This window comes from Nomascus leucogenys, chromosome 16 (genome assembly GCF_006542625.1).
Source record: "Nomascus leucogenys isolate Asia chromosome 16, Asia_NLE_v1, whole genome shotgun sequence".
NCBI classification, from domain to species: domain Eukaryota; kingdom Metazoa; phylum Chordata; class Mammalia; order Primates; family Hylobatidae; genus Nomascus; species Nomascus leucogenys.
The window spans coordinates 90666702-90685319 of NC_044396.1; the positions used below are offsets into that span (position 1 = coordinate 90666702).

Below are 18618 nucleotides of genomic sequence, written 5' to 3' on the forward strand. Positions count from 1 at the left end.
TAAGGAGAAGCAGAAAAAAATAATGGACTCAGAATTCCACCTCTGGTCTGTTTGACTCAGAAGCCAGTGCTTCCTTCATTCTACCTCACTGCTTCTGTCAAGGTGTAGGTCAGTGGTGCACACGGGCCACCATAACTGCATTTGAATTGTGTTCCTTTCACAGTAGTTCCCAGGGAGGATGGAGATGGATTCCTTAAGGAAAGGGCGTGAGGGATGGTTTGTTATTGGCCTGGGAAATGTCACATCATTTGAGAGTCACCCTTTGTTTTCAAATTAAATCCCAGGATCCACTCTGAGCATTTAACCTGTTTACCATACCAGGCTCCAAGTTATTTTCTTATGTCATTTAATAGAAAATCCACTTTGAAGGATGTGTGGTTAAATTAAAGGTCTTCATTTCAAATCTCAGCTTATCAATCATCAGCTGTTTGACCTTAAGCAAGTTAATTAGACAGCTTCTCTGACCTTCACTTTTCTCAACTGTAATACAAATCTAGAGTATCACCTTGCCTTGTGTTATCAGAAATAAAAGAAGATACTATAAGTAGAGAAGCAGGCAGTGCCCAACCATAAAAGGTGTTCCCATGTCTATTCCGTTCGTCTACTTTTAAGAAAGATAAAGGTGTGCTGAAGAAGGGGATTGTACAATGACCTTCTAATGTCATTCCTGTATCTGAAGCTCAAACATGTTTTCAACAATTACAACCCTCTTCTCTGAAATTACGGCCTCTGATGTGTTTGTTCAAGAGTCATTTTACCCTAATACCCAGATTTGGGCCTTTGATACCAGTTTCCATTAAGAGAAACTACTACGACTTCTTGAAGAAATGACTGATCAGAGACCTGGAAAAGAAATGTACACGACAAACCTAGAGAGAGAGCAAGGAAACCATCAAAGACTGCTAGGTTTGTGTCAAAGGTAATCAGAATCGACTTAAACAGACCCCCATTGGCAGAAGACAAGACAAATTGAGCACCGAAAGGAAGACAAGCTGCAATAATTTAAAACACATCAAATGTGTTTATATCCCCGAGTTCAAAATTATTCTTAGAACAACAACAACAAGCATCTAATTGGTCCTCTTTGCAAGATGCTAGGGAACCAAGTCATTATTTGAAAACAAGGGAAAGGCTTCTAGCATTTATATTCTGCCTTCCACATGTCTTGTACCACTGAATATCCAAAGGGTACTTTAGGGAACTTTTCTCTGTATAGAACTATTCCAGCTAATAAAGAAAGAATGAATAGAACTAGAACAGTGCCAGTTTGCAACCCTTGATGTACTAATTGGTGGGAGCATTAGACATCACAGGGTGAATGCATCACAAAGAGGCTCCACCAGACATCACGTGCCTCCTGCTGGATGAGCACCCCACCTGTGAAGTCTTGCCAACAACATCAAGCCAGAATCAGATCAAGCTTAGCTGAACCCCAGGGACAGAGGAACGCATTGAGCTATTACATTAACAAATGCCAGATGGTGGAAAATTCTATCAGACTAAAAAAAAAAATTTGAAACATCCAACCAATCGCTATACGTTTATTTGGATCTTAGAGAAACAAACAAAAAACACAGAAGCGTGACATGTATGAAATAATTAGAAATTTTAACACTGACTAGATATTTGATGGTGTTATGGATTTTTAAGGGGTATATTATAAAATTGTGGTTCTGTTTTTTAAAATTCTTATCTTTTAGAAACATATACTGAAATATCTACGGACAAAATGTGTCTGGAATTTGCTTCAAAATAATGGAAGGTAGCAGATAAGAGGAAAACTGTGGTCATTGCCTGTGGGATCCTGCACTAGTTGTGGCTATATGGGTGTTTATTTTACTGTTCTACCTACTTTTAGTATATCTGAATTTCTCCATGATAAAAATTTATATATATACACACACAGACACACATGCACATATATATCACACATATGAATACACTTACATCTGATACACACGCACAGCCATGCTATTGGTGTTTTCTGACAACTACAGTAAAGTTTTACAAAACTGAAAGCCCCATATGGCTTTAGATATGTGAAACACATTCTCTTCTTTCTCTGCTATCAGGCTGTTCTAAAAACCAGCTTCCCTTCCCTCAGAATTGATCACCTCTTTGTTCCTCCTACCATAGGCACAGATCTGAAAATAAAGTGAGCTTTTATTCTCCGTAATCTTTGATCTGAGTGCCTCACGTGTGTGCAGGCCTAGTGCTGTGTGCTGGGGTGGGTGGCCGAGTGGCTGCAGGGCATGGAGCCTGCCTGTGTGAAGCACTACAGGTGAGAGGAAAATCTCTGTTGTAATGATTGATCAGGTTCAGCGAGTCAGGGTTACGGGATGCTTAGAGATACTGGCATCAGCCCGAGAGAGTTTGAGGAATCTTTGCCCAGAGGGGGGACAGGAGAAAAGAGGTTTAGTGGGATGGGGGGCTTCACAGGTAGAGAACAGGATGAGGCAGGGATGTCTCTGGCAGAGGAGAGCACCAGGCAAAGAGGAGAAGTCAGACTCTGTGCTCAGAGAGTAGCAGGGGTGCCTCCAGGAATGCCCCGGGGAAGCTGGGGTCTGAAGGAGAAGGGCCCAAGCACCTTGCTGGAGAGGCCTCTGAAGCTACCCACCAGGCAAGAGGTGGGCTCAGATCCAGGCTTTAGGAGGACACTGTGGCTGCGGAGGTGGAGAAGGGGTCAGAGGGAACAGACCAGAGGCCAGAGGCCAGGCAGCTGGGGAGACCAGCGGGAAAGCCGATGAACGATGCAGGGGGAGAGTGAAGCTGAGCAGGAGTGTAGAAATGCAGAGCAGGGAGCGCCGGAGAGGACTCGGCCACGGCCATGGGGTCTGCTAAGGAAGCAGAGATGAGGGTCCTGGAGGCCGGTCAGGGCAGTATCTGGCCTTTCCCATGTCTGGTACCAAGAAGCCTTTCTTGTGCTGGCTTTAACTGTGCAGAACCAGAAACAGCCTAGGACAGCCCAGCTCCTCCCACCATGCCATGAAGGAGGCTCCTGGAGCCACAGGGACAGCAGAGGCTGTCTTCTCGCTTAGAAACAAAGAGTGCAGACTTCAGGGCGAGATCAACGCAGGTTCAAATGCCTGCTTTGTCTCTCACTAGCAGAGTGACCAAGGCCAGCTGCCTGAACCTCTCTGAGCCTGAGTCTCCTCATCTGAAACCTGGAGACGATGATAGTTACACCTTACTGGACTGCCGGGAAGACCAGGGAAGGCAGTGGCATGTCAAGCCAAGTGCCCAGCATGTTAAGTGTGCCTTAGGAATTATCGCTGAGAACAACAAAATGGTTTGTTTCATTTAGAAAGGAGAGTTCCCAATCAGAAGTGTCAGTAGAAACTTCTTTAAAAACTATTGACTATTTTCTATCTCTATCAACAGAAGAAACTCCTAAGACCTTTTTTTTTTTACTGCTTCACGTTTCATTTTGGTGTACATTCTTCTAGAACCAGGTTCATTTTTCCAGTTTTGTAGAAAAATAGATGTTCCAGCCACCTTTTACTTAACTGTCTAGTCTTTTAAGACCAATCAGTATGTTCCCTGGAAAGATGAATAAGTCTCATGACTAATTTTTAAAAAATTTTTTAAGACAAAGAAATAACTTTCTTTTTTTACTCCCAAAGCACAGTATCTCAACAGCAGCAGCATGGAGTCTTGCTCTGTCGCCCAGGCTAGAGTACAGTGGCACGATCTTGGCTCACTGCAACCTCCACCTCCTGGGTTGAAGCGATTCTCCTGCCTCAGCCTCCCAAGTAGCTGGGATTACAGGCACCCACCACCACACCCAGCTAATTTTTGTATTTTTAGTAGAGATAGGGTTTCACCATGTTAGCCAGGCTGGTCTTGAACTCCTGACCTCAGGCAATTCACCTGCCTCGGCCTCCCAAGGTGCTAGGATTACAGGTGTGAGCCACTGCGTCCGGCCATCCTGAGATTTTAATATAAAAACCAACTGTGGGAGGCTCAGCTCCTGGTTATACATGAAGCAATACAGGAGCCCTAGAGTCTGGGAGGTGGTGTGTGGCTTTACACCTTCCTCAGCCTCCTCCTTCACTGCCCACAGGACGCAGCTCTGTGCACCAGGCAGGGCAAGAGTGGATCTCAGTGAATCAAGCCCTGCATATTCCTTGAGCATCGGCCATGGGGGCAAGGCTGGGAGCTGGGGCCTAGGGTAACCACGGACAAATGCCCAGTGTTCCCAAGTAGCATCCAGACAAGATGGGGGTACTCATAACTAAAGGAATCTAGCCAGCCTAATTCTTGGGACAGCCTGAGTAGCGTTGGTTCTTATGATCAAAGGAACTGGACTAAAGCAGGCAGATAAGACATGAATTAAAAAACAAAACAAAACAAAACAAAAAACACAGGCTAGCCATGGAAGTCAATCGTGCAGGCGCAATCATGCACATAAAAAGCCACTGGTAGGCTGGGCACGGTGGCGCATGCTTGTAATTCCAACACTTTGGGATGCCAAGGCAGGCGGATGGCTTGGGCTCAGGAGTTTGAGACCAGTCTGGGCAACAGGTCAAAATCTCATCTCTACAAAAAATACAAAAATTAGCCAGACATGGTGACTCACGCCTGTAGTCCCAACTACTCAGGAGGCTGAGGTGGCAGGATCACTTGAGCCCAGGAGGTTAAGGCTGCAGTGAGCCATGATCACGCCACTGCACTCCAGCCTGGAAGACAGAGTGAGATCCTGCCTCAAAACAAACAAAAGAAGAAAAACAAAAACCAAACAAACAAACAAAAGCCACTGGTGAGTGTGAAGACTTAAGTGAACATGAACTTTCATTACTACAGTTGACCCCTAGGCAACATGGGCTTGAACTGTGTAGGTCCACTTAAATGCAGATTGTTTTCAATAAATATAGTGGAAAATATCTTGGAGAGTTTCAACAACTTAAAAAAACTGTGAAATGACCCAGTGGCCTAGAAATATTGAAAAATTAAGAAAAAGTAAGGTATGTCATGAATGCATAAAATATAGAGAGATACTAGTCTGTTGCATCATTTAGTATCATAAAATATACACAAATCTATAACAAAAAGTTACAATTTGTTAAAATGTGTGCACACAAACACAGACCGTACATGGCACCGTGGCTGTTGAGATAAATGTAAAGAAACATACATGCAGCATTAAGTCATAACTGCATAAAATTAACTGTAGCCAGACCGTAGTATTATAATAATTTCATAGCCAGCTCCTGTTGCAATTGTGGTGAGCTCAAGTGTTGTACCTGCTTAAATGCTATGTGATTCTAATCATCTCTGCCTGAACAGTCTGTCTCTCCAGTAAATTGCGTTACCGAAGTAAAAAGCATTCTCTCACAGTTCTTGCGTTTTTGTTTTTTTTTTTTTATCGTGTTTATTGCAATACTGTAAACACTGAATAACACCAGAAAACTCATATGAAGCACTACAAGTGATGCTGGAAGTTCTCCCAGGGAGCAGAGAAAAGTCATAATTTTACAAGAAAAAGCTGAATGGCTTGATGTGTATTTTACACTGAGGTCTGCAGCTGTGGCTGCAGCCATTTCCAATGGACTATTCTTACAAGCTGATGACACAAACTTGTGGTATCGATAAATACTGTACAGTACTATAAATGTATTTTCTCTTCCTTATGATTCTTTTCACAACTTTTTTCTCTAGCTTGCTTTGTTGTAAGAATATAGTATATAATACATATAACATACAAAACGTGTGTTACTTGACTGTTTGTATTATCAGTAAGGCTTCCAGTCCATAGCAGGCTATTAGTTAAATACTGGGGTAGTCAAAAGTTATACTCAAATTTTCAACTGTGCAGGGTCAGCACCCCAACTGTCACATTATTCAGGGGCCAACTCTATGGTACCCCTGCTGGAAGAGTGGTTAAGGGCATTTGCTTGGAGTCAGAATGCTGGGGTTCCTGTCCTAGCTCTACCATGTCCTAACGGTGACTTCAGGGAAGTGGCTTCACATCTCTGTTTCCTCATTTGTAAAATGAAAAGTGGAATCCACCTGCTAGAGTTTCTGGGAGAAACAAACAAGAGACTATCTGTGAGATAAATGAGAGGTAGACATGGAGGCCTTTGCTCACTCTTGTCCCTGCAAGTAGGCAGTTTATGTTGGCTGTGGTTGCTATTACTCTAATATTTCAGTGGCTGTTATCTTTATTATTAATATATTATTCCTTGGAAGGTGGGGGAATGAAAAAAAAAATCTTCTATTAGGGCACTTGAGATATTTGTTTGCACATAACGGGGCCATGCTTCCTGCCACTCTTAAGCAAGAAGGCCCACTGGAGGGCAGGGAGCCTGGGAATTCTGTCCCTTTTGTATGTGCATCCTGAATGCCTGGACCAACTGATGTAAGGCATCAGTACAACTAATTCCAGGGAGGGATGGTGAGAGGCCATCAAAAAGGGAGGTCATTTCAGGCTGCAAAGTCTGAGAAAGACATCAGGCAAACAGGATTGCTATGACATCACTGGGGCAAAGGCAGGGAAGCAGATATTATCACCAGTATTATCATGTTGTAATCCTCCCAATTTCCTTGATGCTGCTGCAGAAATTGCTGGCACCTGATCCATCAGGAAACTGAGGGCCAGAGTAGGAAGGAGCAAGTCCTGGGTTACATGTGGGACCTTGTCTTCACAAACCCCAGCTCCTTCAGTCAAAGTAATTTGGACTTTAATCTGTCCCAGGGCCTAAGTAGGCTCATTTTGTAAGCATCTTAAACATTGCTGAGGGAACATCAGAGGCAACCTAAAGATTAAAGGGATTTTTGTTTGTTTGTTAACATCTTGAAGTGGCAAGCCAAAACCCCAAACAATGACCTCATTCATCCCCCTGCCTGGTGACAGTGCAGAGATTGGCAGACAGAGCTCCTGGCTCCCTTCCAGGGAGTCATTGCTGCCCTGGATGCCAAAGGCATGGGAGCATGACACCACAGGAGGAAGGAAGCAAAGAGCAACTTACTTACAGTGGATTTTTTTTTTTTTCCAGACAGAGTCTGGCTCTGCTGCCCAAGCTAGAGTACAGTGGCAGATCTCAACTCACTGCAATCTCCACCTCCCGCGTTCAAGCAATTCTCCTGCCTCAGCCTCTTGAGTAGCTGAGATTACAGGCATGCGCCGCCATGCCTGGCTAACTTTGGTATTTTTAGTAGAGACAGGGTTTCACCATGTTGGCCAGGCTGGTTTCAAACCCCTGACTTCAGGTGACCCACCTGCCGCGGCCTGCCAAAGTGCTGGGATTACAGGCATGAGCCACCACGCCCGGCCCCAGCCGGATCTATCCTTAATGTGCCTTCTTTGAGGGATCTCACAGAAGATTAATGGAAATGAATAAATCCTGCCCATCCTGCCAAAGCCACAAAGCGAAGTGTTGCAGGGGGAAAAGGACTGGTTTCAGAGGCTATGGGAAGCGGGTCTGTACCCTGGCCCGGCCCTGGGCTGGCTGTGTAGCATTGGCCAAATCACATCACCTTCTGAAACTCACATTGTCCACCTGGAAAACAGTGATGTAGTGGACAGGTCAGTTCCCTCCTGCCACGTTCCCTGGGCACGCACCTGCCCAGGGCTTTCTTTAGGCACAGGTGAATGCTTGGCCCGAGCACAGGGAAGGCTGAGAGTTTCTGGGAGTCAACTCCCCAGGGAGCAGCCTCCAACCATATACAGGCAGGAGGTGGTACAGAAACACCCCAGCTCTTTCGCTCCCTTTGCAGAACAACTCTGCAACAACGCCATGTAGTCACTCAGGGGCTGTCATACAGGTGAGTCCCAGGTACCCACGGTGGCCGTCTGCTCAGTAATATACCCTCCCCTTGGCTTGCTTTCTTTGTCTGTCTCACTTTATCACTTCCTAAGTAGTGATTTCTAAGATCAGCTCCCAAACTCCTTGCTCTTGAATCCCCTTCTTAGGGGCTACATGGGATCCCAGCCTTAATGAAAGGATAAAACCAACTTGCCCAGGATCAAATGAGGAGGTAGATGTGGATGCTTTGAGGCCCAGCACAAGATATGACACAGGACTTCTCAGCTAATGGCAGTGTTCCTATAAAGAGGCAACTGCATCCCCAATGAACTTGACAGGTACCCACCCCCACGCTGACCCCTTCTTCACCTCGTCCACACACCTTTGCTTAGCTCAGCATATCTTTGCACACTCAATACAGATTTCCAGGCCGTTAGTGGCCTGGGCTGTGGCCAGAGATAGGATTTATGAAAATTCAATAAGGTCTTATCCACCACGGAAGCTTTTAATAAGTCCAAGTGGTAGCCAAGACACTAAACAGTTGATTTACAGCCTCTTGACTAGAGCCAGCCAATTACTTTTCAGGTGGACTCACTTAGGCAGGAACGTATTTCATGGGTGATTTTTGCTGGCTCTTCGGTGGCAAGTGGGGTGAATTGTGTCCGCCTCCACAGCCAGCTTTCTGTAAGGGCTGATAAGGTGAATCTGCAGGGAGTAGACAGGGTCACGTAGAACCCTGGTAAGTGATGGGGGTGCCTAATTCAGGTTACGGGTCTGCAGTTTCACTTACAACCCTTTCTCTATGCTAACGTACAATTGCTGCATGAAGCAGCATCCTAACTCCAGCAGAAGGGGCCCTATTAAAGGAGAACTTCAGAAAGAAGAAGGCATAAATTATTGTGTTCTCTCGCTGCACTTTTTGTTGCAGTGTTCCATCCAGTTACAAAGAGACCGAACAAAAATAGCCAAAGAACAAAGGTAAAATGAATGTAATGAAGTGGGCAGTTTTGGCTGAGAATGTGTTTTAAGGAAAACAGTTTTACCAAACTAGACATTCCCAAGGGCATTCCACACGCCTCCTTCCATGGTTTTCAGGAAGATCTAAGAAGACGCGGAGCCACCTGGTCTTCTTGTCACCATGAAATGACCCCTCATTGTGAGTGGGTAGAAATAACAGTGAGGGGGTGATTTCTGGTGTGGAGGCCAGGAGGCCTGCTTCAAAATGGGAGGATGGAGGAGAATTTCAGGGAGAGGGTGAGAGGCCCAAGAACTATGCTGGATGTAAGAGAACCACAGAAGAAAAGGAAAGGGGGATTTTATTTCACAAGTAATATTTTGGGTAATAAATTGGATTTTCCTTCTTATTCTTTGAGAGTCATGCATGAAGAATGGTATTACTCTTAATCACTCTTGGTCGTGGGCTTCATTTATTGAATGCAATACCAGACAGAAACTAGACCCTGTATTACTCCAGTTTATATTCAAGTTGCACTTAACAAAGATAAAGTTAGATTGTGCTTTTTGGTTAAGATAATAGTAACAACAACAATAATACATGGGTAGTTTAGGTATTCCATGGCTTAGCAATGGCATTTGAAAAGGACTGAGTATCTGAGCTTCTTTTAAATAATGGCAAGACAGGGCTTTTAAGGACAAAGTAAATGCACTTTTAAGGTGCATTAAGAGGGTATGATGTCTTTATCAAAGAACGGACTAAACAGAAGAAAAGGTTGTCAACTGGTCTTATGTCCCAAAAACTATCATTCAGTAAAGAAGGAAAGAAAATATGTGTTCTTTGTGGTACAAAAGGGAGAATTAAAAGCAATGGGTGGAAACTACAGGATACCATAATGTTATTCTCAATGAAAAAAAAATTCTACTGAATTCCCATTATCTATGGAAATATATTTTTAAACTGCAGAGCCAGATGTACTGGCTTTGAAAGAAGTGTGCCTTCTATTTCTAGAGGCATTCAGGTGGAGGCTGAAGATATTGATAGCAATCCCCAACCTGAACGGGGACACACTTCATTGATTCTTAAGATCCCTGTAACTCAAAGTTTTAGCAATTCTTAAAGCTATCACCCCTAGTGAGTTTGTAAACTAATACCTAGTAGACTGATGTGAATTATTCATTAAAACTAGCGGTGGCTCACGTCAGTAATCCCAGCACTTTAGGAGGTTGAGGTGGGTGGATCGCAAGGTCAGGAGTTCAAGACCAGCCTGGCCAACATAGTGAAACCCCGTCTCTACTAAAAATACAAAAAATTAGCCAGGCGTGGCGGTAGGCACCTGTAATCTCAGCTACTTGGGAGGCTGAGGCAGGAGAATCACTTGAACCTGGGAGGTGGAGGTTGCAGTGAGCTGAGATTACACCACTGCACTCCAGCCTGGGTGACAGTGCGAGACTCCATCTCAAAAAAAAAAAAAAAAAAAAAAGAAAGAAAGAAAAGAGTGTTTCTGCAGCAGGTCCAACAGGAAATGGCTGTATGTCCTGAAAGCAAGTAAGAGCTGGATAAATAAAGACTTACAGGAGGGCCAGCAACCCCAATGCCTGGGTCACCACGGCTGCCAGGAGAACCAGGGATCCCAGGAGCTCCTCGATCCCCCTAGAAAGAGAGAAAGATAAGATCAAGACGTCAGTACCAGGAAGGAGAGGGCTAGGGTACAAAATGAATCATGCTTCTTCTAGAATCCTGACTGCAGGCTTCTTCTGCCACCTGGCCTCCATGGGTCATGCTGTAGTCTACCCAGGCAGCCCATCATCCCACTCAGCCCAATATTCAGGGACCACAGCCCCCAACTCAGATTATACACACCTTTCAAGGACGACCATTCCCGGACCAACCTTGACCATGGCTCTAAATGTGATTATAACAATATGGCCCTCCCCATGTGACCGTTGTCCAAATCTACCATGCTTTCTTTAAACCACATCAGACCCTCATCCTAACTACACCCCAGATTTGCACCTGCACCCACATTTCAGTTTAGATCCCAAATCACCCATAAATTAATTTATCAATTCACCAATAATTTACCAAGTACCTACATTTTGCACATCATTCTTCTGGATGTGGGAGTGAGAAGCCTAAAGGGGACTGAGATAAGACCTTGGATGTCAGAGGCCTGGATTCAAGTTCTGGTTTCAACACCTATTAATTGTTAACTTAGGAAAGTGATGAGTTCCTATGCTCTAGTTGCCTCACCTACAAGGGGAACAGGACAGGAGCTGCCAGGTCTGCAGATGTTGTGCTCATTCAATGAGATTATGCAGAGAGAGTGCTTGGCACAGAGCCCAGCACAGCACTGAACCTGAGCTAGGAGTTGTGTTTGCTTCTGTTCTCATTGTACTGCCATGCTGGACTTTGATGGAAAAGGAAAAAGGAGGGAGAAATTGAAAGAGGGAAGAAATTTTGTTTGCCATTTCCTGGAGAACAAGGCCGAGGCCGAGCCACGCCTTATTCGTAATTTCAAAATCCTTAGCCCTTAAAAACAAGTGTTGATCTCAACTCAGTTGGCAGCAAAACCTGACTTGTGCTATTTGCAGTCTTTGGTTATTCCATTTTGTGTGAACATTTACATATTTTTGTCGCCTAAGGATTAATGAGCTTGATTGGGGTGTTGCCCCAGATACTACCATAAATGTCATTATGTGTATATTTTGCATATTACTACCTTTCCAAAATCGAAATTAAATTTGGCCCAAAACCCACATGGCCCCAATAGTTTTGTGTAGGATGCCATGATCCTGAGCTTATTCAGCCAGCTGAACCACAGTCAAGCTTGAGGCCAAGATGGCAGGTGATCTTGCTCAAGCCACTTAATATCTCTGGAATGAGTTAACTCATATGACAAATGGAAACAGCCTCAGAAGCTTGTTATGAAAAGGCAATGAGATAATGTTGCAGCTAATTAAGGTAGAACTTGATATTGCTAGGTAATATGTTGCTTTATTAAGGTTTAGATTATTGTGCATCACAAAATATCTCATTAATGGCTCTAAGATGACTTGTCTTTCCTATAGTACAACCGTTGCCTGGATGAGTACATAAGCTATATATTCATCCGACTAATGCTTATTCATTCACTACAAACCATATTCTAGATTCCAAGCCCAGAAGATTACTCAGTCATAAGTCCTGCCCATTGTCAATACTCAGTGCTAAGTTCAGAAGAGAAGGGATGTTCATGGGGTTATGAAGGAACAGACCTCGCAAAGTTCTCACAAAAGACACAAACCAAGATCTAAATCTCTCACTAGGTCTCCTTGATATCATTTCTTCCCCTGGTCCCTCTGGGCCCCTGAGTCACACTACCTGCTGTTTCTGGGTCCCTAGGAGTCAGTAACATCCCTTGCCCTGCCCTCATCTCTGCCAGTAGTTCTCTCCTCAAATTTTCTGTAAATTCTCAATTAGTCTAATCTGTTTCTTTAGAATAATATGATATGAATGGTTCTTGGAAGTTCAAGATACTTTGGATCCCTGGAAAATCTAACTACTTTCTATGGGGAGGTTGGGGAATAGAGGGAGTAAAAAAAAAATAAGACGAATATGGAAACAAGTGTCATGAACTAAGAATGACCATCATGACATGTGATTTATCTGTCACCAGCTCATTGTAGCAATGGAGAGGGGCATGTAGGAAGATTTCAAGCTGGTAGTCAGGTGATTCTCGGTCCAGTCTCAGGACCAAATCAACCTCATCCTGTGACCTTGGGTAAGTCCCATAACCTCTCTGCATCTTTGGGTCCTCATCAATTAAAAAAAGTTCCATCAAATCCCCATGTATCTTATGAAGACATTTAAAAACAACTATATAAGGTTGAGAAATACATCGTATATTATGGTTGCATTATTATCACTTATTTATTATTTCTTTATTTTTGAGACAAGATCTTGCTCTGTCACCCAGGCTGGAGTACAGTGGTGTAATCACGGCTCACTGCAGCTTCGACCTCTCAAGTTCAAGCAATCCTCCTGCCTCAGCCTCCCTCCATAGCTGGGACTACAGATATGAACCACCATACCTGCCTAATTTTTGACATTTTTTGTAGGGATAGGGTCTCATTATGTTATCTAGGCTAGTCTCGAACTTCTGAGCTCAAATAGTCCTCCCTCTATTATTACCTTATATGCAGAGGTAGAAGATAGAAAGTGAACTAAACACACATAAATGTCAGATAAATCTATATTCCTTTGCACTTTGGTTTTGCTTTAAAAATCTTAATGCAGATTTTCCTGTTATTCTTATTTTCTGTTTTAGTTTGAAACAGAAACTGTCCCTTTCCTGTCCCAAGGCCATGGTCCATGTACATCAGCAAACGCTGACCATTGCAAGCTAAGTCACGTCAACAATCTAGTCTGTATGCTTCCATGGTATTTGTTTGCTCTTCTGTTTCATATACATGCTATTTCCCCTTGTCTGGGATCTTCTTCCATCCATGTTCTAAGCTTCCAAAGCCGACCTATCAACTAAGACTCAGTCCCATTATTTTGTTGTTATAAAGCTGCCTCTGCGTGTCTTGTCCTTCTGTCTTTTTGCAAATGTTTGCATAGATCTTCATTGACCTTAACACATTGCCCTCCCAGTGCACAGTTTTCTGACCCTCTGACTTTTCCGCAAGCAGCCTGAAAGTAGAAAATCTTCATTGATTTCTTCATCCAACAAATGTTTACCAAGCACCTAAAATAATTCAGCCCCTCTGTTAGGTACTGGATCTATGCACCTCTGTATCCACAGTGTCCAGATTAGGGTCTGGCACAGGTGGCAGCTAATAACCATTTCCTGGATGCAGGAACAAAAGAATCATCCATCAATCACTCTGTGTCAGGCATTGAGTTCTGCCTTTGACCAAAATAAACTTTTTCAGAGGAAGGAGCATGATAGAAAGGCCTCTCCCAGCCCAGTCTGGAAGCGTGGAGTCACTGACTGCTTTCTGCTACACTAGGTCTGGCTCCATTTGTATGTTTATGGTCCACTGTGATGCTAACAAATTCCCCAAAGAAATGACCTTACAATTTCATAAACTGAAACTTTTAGAAAATGGCCCCAAGAAGAGCAAAAATATCTTAATGTTCTGACAGGAAAAGCCAGAAGGCTAACGGTTAAGAAAGAACAGAGCACATGAGCTAGAATCTGTAGCACAGTGTCCAAGGAAGAGATGTGGGAGGAAGGAAGTGTGGGGGTTATAGATGGAGAATGACATTTATTGAGCAATAGCTGTGTGTCATAAGATCATGGAATCTCCTGTGGAGCCCTGTAGGGGTTAAACACTCTTTACTCCTTCATACAAAAAAGGAACTGAGGCTCAGAGAGACAAAGCCACTTGAGCCACTTGCCTTCAAGTCATCTGTCTTGCAGGTAGCTGAGCTGGGATTCTAACCCAGTTCTGTATGAAGCCAAAGCTTATTTATCCTGCTAGAAACAAGTGCCACTCAAGAGAAATACTGGCATCTTCAAGAGTCTTCCTGCAGTTATAAGGAATTGGGAGGGGCCAAGGGGCAGCCAAGGAAAACCTTCAAATAACTCCCTTCCTTGATTTCCTAAGGAAATTTCCTTAATTTCAATCAGCACCTGGGACAGTACCAGGGCAAGCCTTGTGGATGTCACCCTCTCTGGGATCTCTCTCTCCACCTCTCCCTAGCTTCCCTTGCTTCTTACCTTCTTCCTCCAGCTGAGCAACCCATTCTTCAATGAAAGATGGCCTCAAATTCCAATTTGTCTTCCCAATGCCAATTGACCATGGAAAGCTTTCTAAGCCACATTCTGACTTAGACATTTACACAATACCAACACTGGAATGGGTCATGTGTTTAGACATCTCACATTTTAAATAGGAGGAAACATTTGGCCAAAGGGGCAGTATGACTTGCCCTGAGACTCATGGAGTTAAAACTGATTGGTCAACTGGACCCATGTCAGGGGTGTCTGCACTCTTCCCCCCCAGGGAGTCTCAGCCTGCCTCTGCTCTTTAACACTGCCTCCCCCACTTCCCCTCGGCTTCCTCCAACAACTGCATGCCTGCAGAGATAAACCCCTGCCTTCTTGCTGCCATCCCACAGAGTGATCTAATAATAAGGATCTAAGCATAATCATAATAATTAATAATAAGGTCTAAAGCAGACCCCACAGGGTGATCTAATAATAAGGATCATGAATACTTATTGAGCAGGTAACTGTGACCAGCACTATGCTAGGCAACTGTATGTATGTATACTTGTATGATATCATTTGTTTTTCCCCCAGACTCTGCCTGTGAGTTAGGTAGTAATACACTCTGAGCCTACCCATCAATGGATCACTAAGATCCCAAAGATACAGCTACAGAATAAACAGGATAAAGGGGAAAAAAGTCTCCTACTGTTAGATCAATGGTCATAAAGAAGGAGCATTTGAAGCCACTTTGCTGCTCCACCATTTCTGGTGCCCTCACCTTCCTGCCTTCCAAGAGGCTATCAATGCCCTCTAGATCCTAATGCCCTCTCGGCCCTGAGGGTCCCTGAGGTCCTCCTCCTCTAAGGGGAAAGAAGTGGAGCACCTGAGCACTGCAGATCAGACTGGGCTGTGTGCACCACATCATGGGGGAGCCTGCCACGTATCTTCAGATTGGTGGTTAATGCACAAAATCCTCCAGAATCTAGGTCCTAATTCCTTCATCTGCCCCTCTCCACATATACCCACTGTTCCAGGCATATGGAACTATTTTATATGCTCCCGCAGTCAGGCAAAGTTAGTCCCAATTTTATTCATCAGAAAATGAGGAGTGGTTATGTATTTACTCATATCACACAAAAACATTTTCCCTTTTGAAAAATATTTTGATTGTGAACATCACTCTTAGGAAGAAGCACATTGGTCTACATTGACCAAATTAGTGTAAGCTTGGGATGCTTACAGAGGTCACCTCACGTGCTTGAATAAGGAGAAACCATGAAGGAATGAAATTTAATATAGATAACAGTAATTATTCCTGGAGCCTCACATTTTCATATCTTGCATGTTATTGCAAGCAAGCCTCTCGCATATAATTTTAGAAGCAATACAGTGTGTTTACGTTGTTGAGATCCCAAAGGTGCAATATAGAAAGAAAGACATAAAAAGGGGAAAAAACATCTCCTACTGTTTGGAGAATGGTTTCTGGGGCTTAGAATGAAACTTTCGGTAATAGCAGCATGCATGCATTCCAGAAGTGTTGAATCTTTAAAGAACTCAGGTGGAATGCATGGTAATCAGCTCTGGAGAAGTGCCAGCTGACTTAGAAAGTGGCTCAAGGGATGATGATGGAAGACACTGAAGGCATATAGGAACTTTAAAAAATTGTTTTCATAGACATATGCAAGTGCAAAAGAAGTAATATAATTTTACAATAACACTTTAATTATTATTTTGAATATGCATGTCAAATGAAGGCCTAAAATGTAAACATTCTCAAGTCAGTCATTGTTTCACCCACATTTTTAAAAGCTGATGCATCTGAATTAGTCAAATAATTTTCACTGGATATGGGCATACTTAGAGCGCACGCTCTTCTCTGAACACATTCTGCCTCATGCCTCAGTGTCTTTTTCCCTGTTAATTCCCCTGCCAATGACTCCTCCTTCAACTTCTTCCCCTGCTAACTGCTAATGCACTTTATTTTATTTTTTTTTATTTATTTATTTTTGAGATGGAGTCTCACCCTGTCGCCCATGCTGGAATGCAATGGCACGATCTTGGCTCACTGCAACCTCTGCCTCCTGAGTTCAAGCGATTCTCCTGCCTCAGCCTCCCAAGTAGCTGGGATTACAGGCACGTACTACCACGCCTAGCTAATTTGTTGTATCTTTAGTAGAGACAGGGTTTCACCATGTTGGCCAAGCTGGTCCTGAACTCCTGACCTAGTGATCCACCCGCCTCGGCCTCCCAAAATGCTGGGATTACAGGTGTGAGCCACTGCACCCGGCCCTACATGCACTTTAAAATCAGGACAAACATCCCCTCCTTCAAGAAGCCATGATAATGAAACCATGCTGGGTTAACAAGCACCCTCTGAGCCCACATGTGCCCTGAGCCACCCTCTCTCCTAGCACTTGTCTGCTTTTTGTCTGTTTACATATCTGTTTTCCTGGCTAAACTGTGAGCCACTGGAGGTCCTGAAACGCATGACATGCACTGTCGTCATCCCACAGCTCACCTTAAAACCTGACACATGTGGTAAGAAACTCAGTAGACATGCAGGGTATAAAGTAATGAATGCATTGGTAATTGATTGGTAATTGATGCGTAAATGAATGAATGATTCAATGTAGAAGGTATTTTAGGAAACTTCCCTATCCACTCAGGAAATTTCTCATAAGAACACTTCCCCATGAAAAAAGTCATAATTTCTGAACTGTGGGTGCAACTGAATTGAGGAAGAGACTGGCTGGTATTTAGCAAGCATTTCTCTTTTCCTCCTGTGTGCCTCAGCAGGCGACATGCCCCAGTCTTCCCTGTGTGACTGTCGATAGCTGTTGGTGGAAATGAATTAGCAATCTCCAGGCCTGGCCCATAAAATCTTCCCACAGGGTTCTCCACTCTCTTTTCCTTTACTTATTGTTGCACCCCAAGAATTTGGTAGAAGATTCTGAAACTAGAGAATGGAAGAGCCATGGGATTCGCACGTGACCACCGAATGGATATGAGGATCAGAACTCCCCGCAGCAAGACTCCCATAGACCTAGTGTCCATGAGATACGAACTTGTACTGTGTTAAGCCTCTGAAATTTTGGAATCATCTGGTACCACAATGAGACTCATAATTCAAGACTGCTTAGACCTATCGCTCTGCTGATTGAAAGTCAGTGTCTCCCACCACTTCATTTAATGGTAAGTATTTATTAAGTACTGATTATATAGCAACTACTTCAATATAACAGTTAAGAGTCATAGGAATGGCTGGGTGCACCGGTTCTATCCTCTCTCACACCTGTAATCCCAGCACTTTGGGAGGCCGAGGCAGATATCACAAGATCAGGAGTTCAAGACCAGCCTGGCCAACATAGTGAAACCCCATCTCTACTAAAAATATACAAAACAAAATTAGTCGGGCATGGTGGTGCATCCCTGTAGTCCTAGCTACTCGGGAGGCTGAGGCAGGAGAATCACTTGAACCCAGGAGGTCGAGGTTGCAGTGAGCTGAGATTGCACCACTGCACTCCAGCTTGGGCAACAGAGTAAGATTTCAAAAAAAAAAAAAAAAGTCCTAGAACCTTTACTCAAATGGAACGCGATGAGCTGGGAAACATGGAAGTGGATTGAACTAACCGGAGATGCTTATAATCAATTTTTCCACGTTCTCTTTCTAACGGCAACTCGTAGCACCCAGTTTTCTTGGACAAGCACTCACCTTGGTTCCTAGGGGTCCAGGGAGCCCAGGTGATCCACGGAGTCCCTGGGGAAATAAATAATACAAGTACAATCATGGAGCTGAGAGTGAACACTGACCCATCCACCACGTGCCAGGCTGACTGCATCGTCTACTGGGGACCCAGAGATGAGTGAGACTCACTGTGACCTGACTTGCACAAAAGAAACAGAATCTGGTTTTGAGCCACAAGGCCCTGGATGTGAATTCCAACTCTGCCTCCTACTGCCTCTGTGTGGCCTTCAGGAAATCTCTTAGCCTCTCTCAGTTTGCTTTCCCATTGAAGAGCCTTATTGTATAGACTTGCGCAAGTAAGGGGCAAGGCCTCGTTTCAAAGCAGGCTTTGAAAGCTTCACTTCAGGCTGAAGGGCTTTGGCACTCACAGCCACAATGAAAACCATGATTCTACATTTGGAGATGTTGGCTGAAAGCACCAGAGTAGACCAGAAGTCCTTCTCTACGCATACCACATTTGTCCTGAGCTGTG

At 43.9% G+C, this 18618-nt stretch overlaps 1 protein-coding gene across 2 annotated transcripts in view; it reads right to left on the minus strand.

Annotated features, from left to right (window-relative positions):
* COL22A1 (collagen type XXII alpha 1 chain) overlaps positions 1 to 18618 on the minus strand; it is a 327746-nt gene that overhangs the window by 78168 nt on the left and 230960 nt on the right. For both annotated transcript variants that reach the window (XM_030795302.1, XM_030795301.1), the window contains exons 39-40: positions 18114 to 18158; positions 10276 to 10353 (exon numbers count right to left, since the gene is read on the minus strand). In XM_030795302.1, coding sequence (XP_030651162.1) covers positions 10276 to 10353; positions 18114 to 18158 — 123 coding nt within the window. The remainder of the gene's footprint in view (positions 1 to 10275; positions 10354 to 18113; positions 18159 to 18618) is intronic.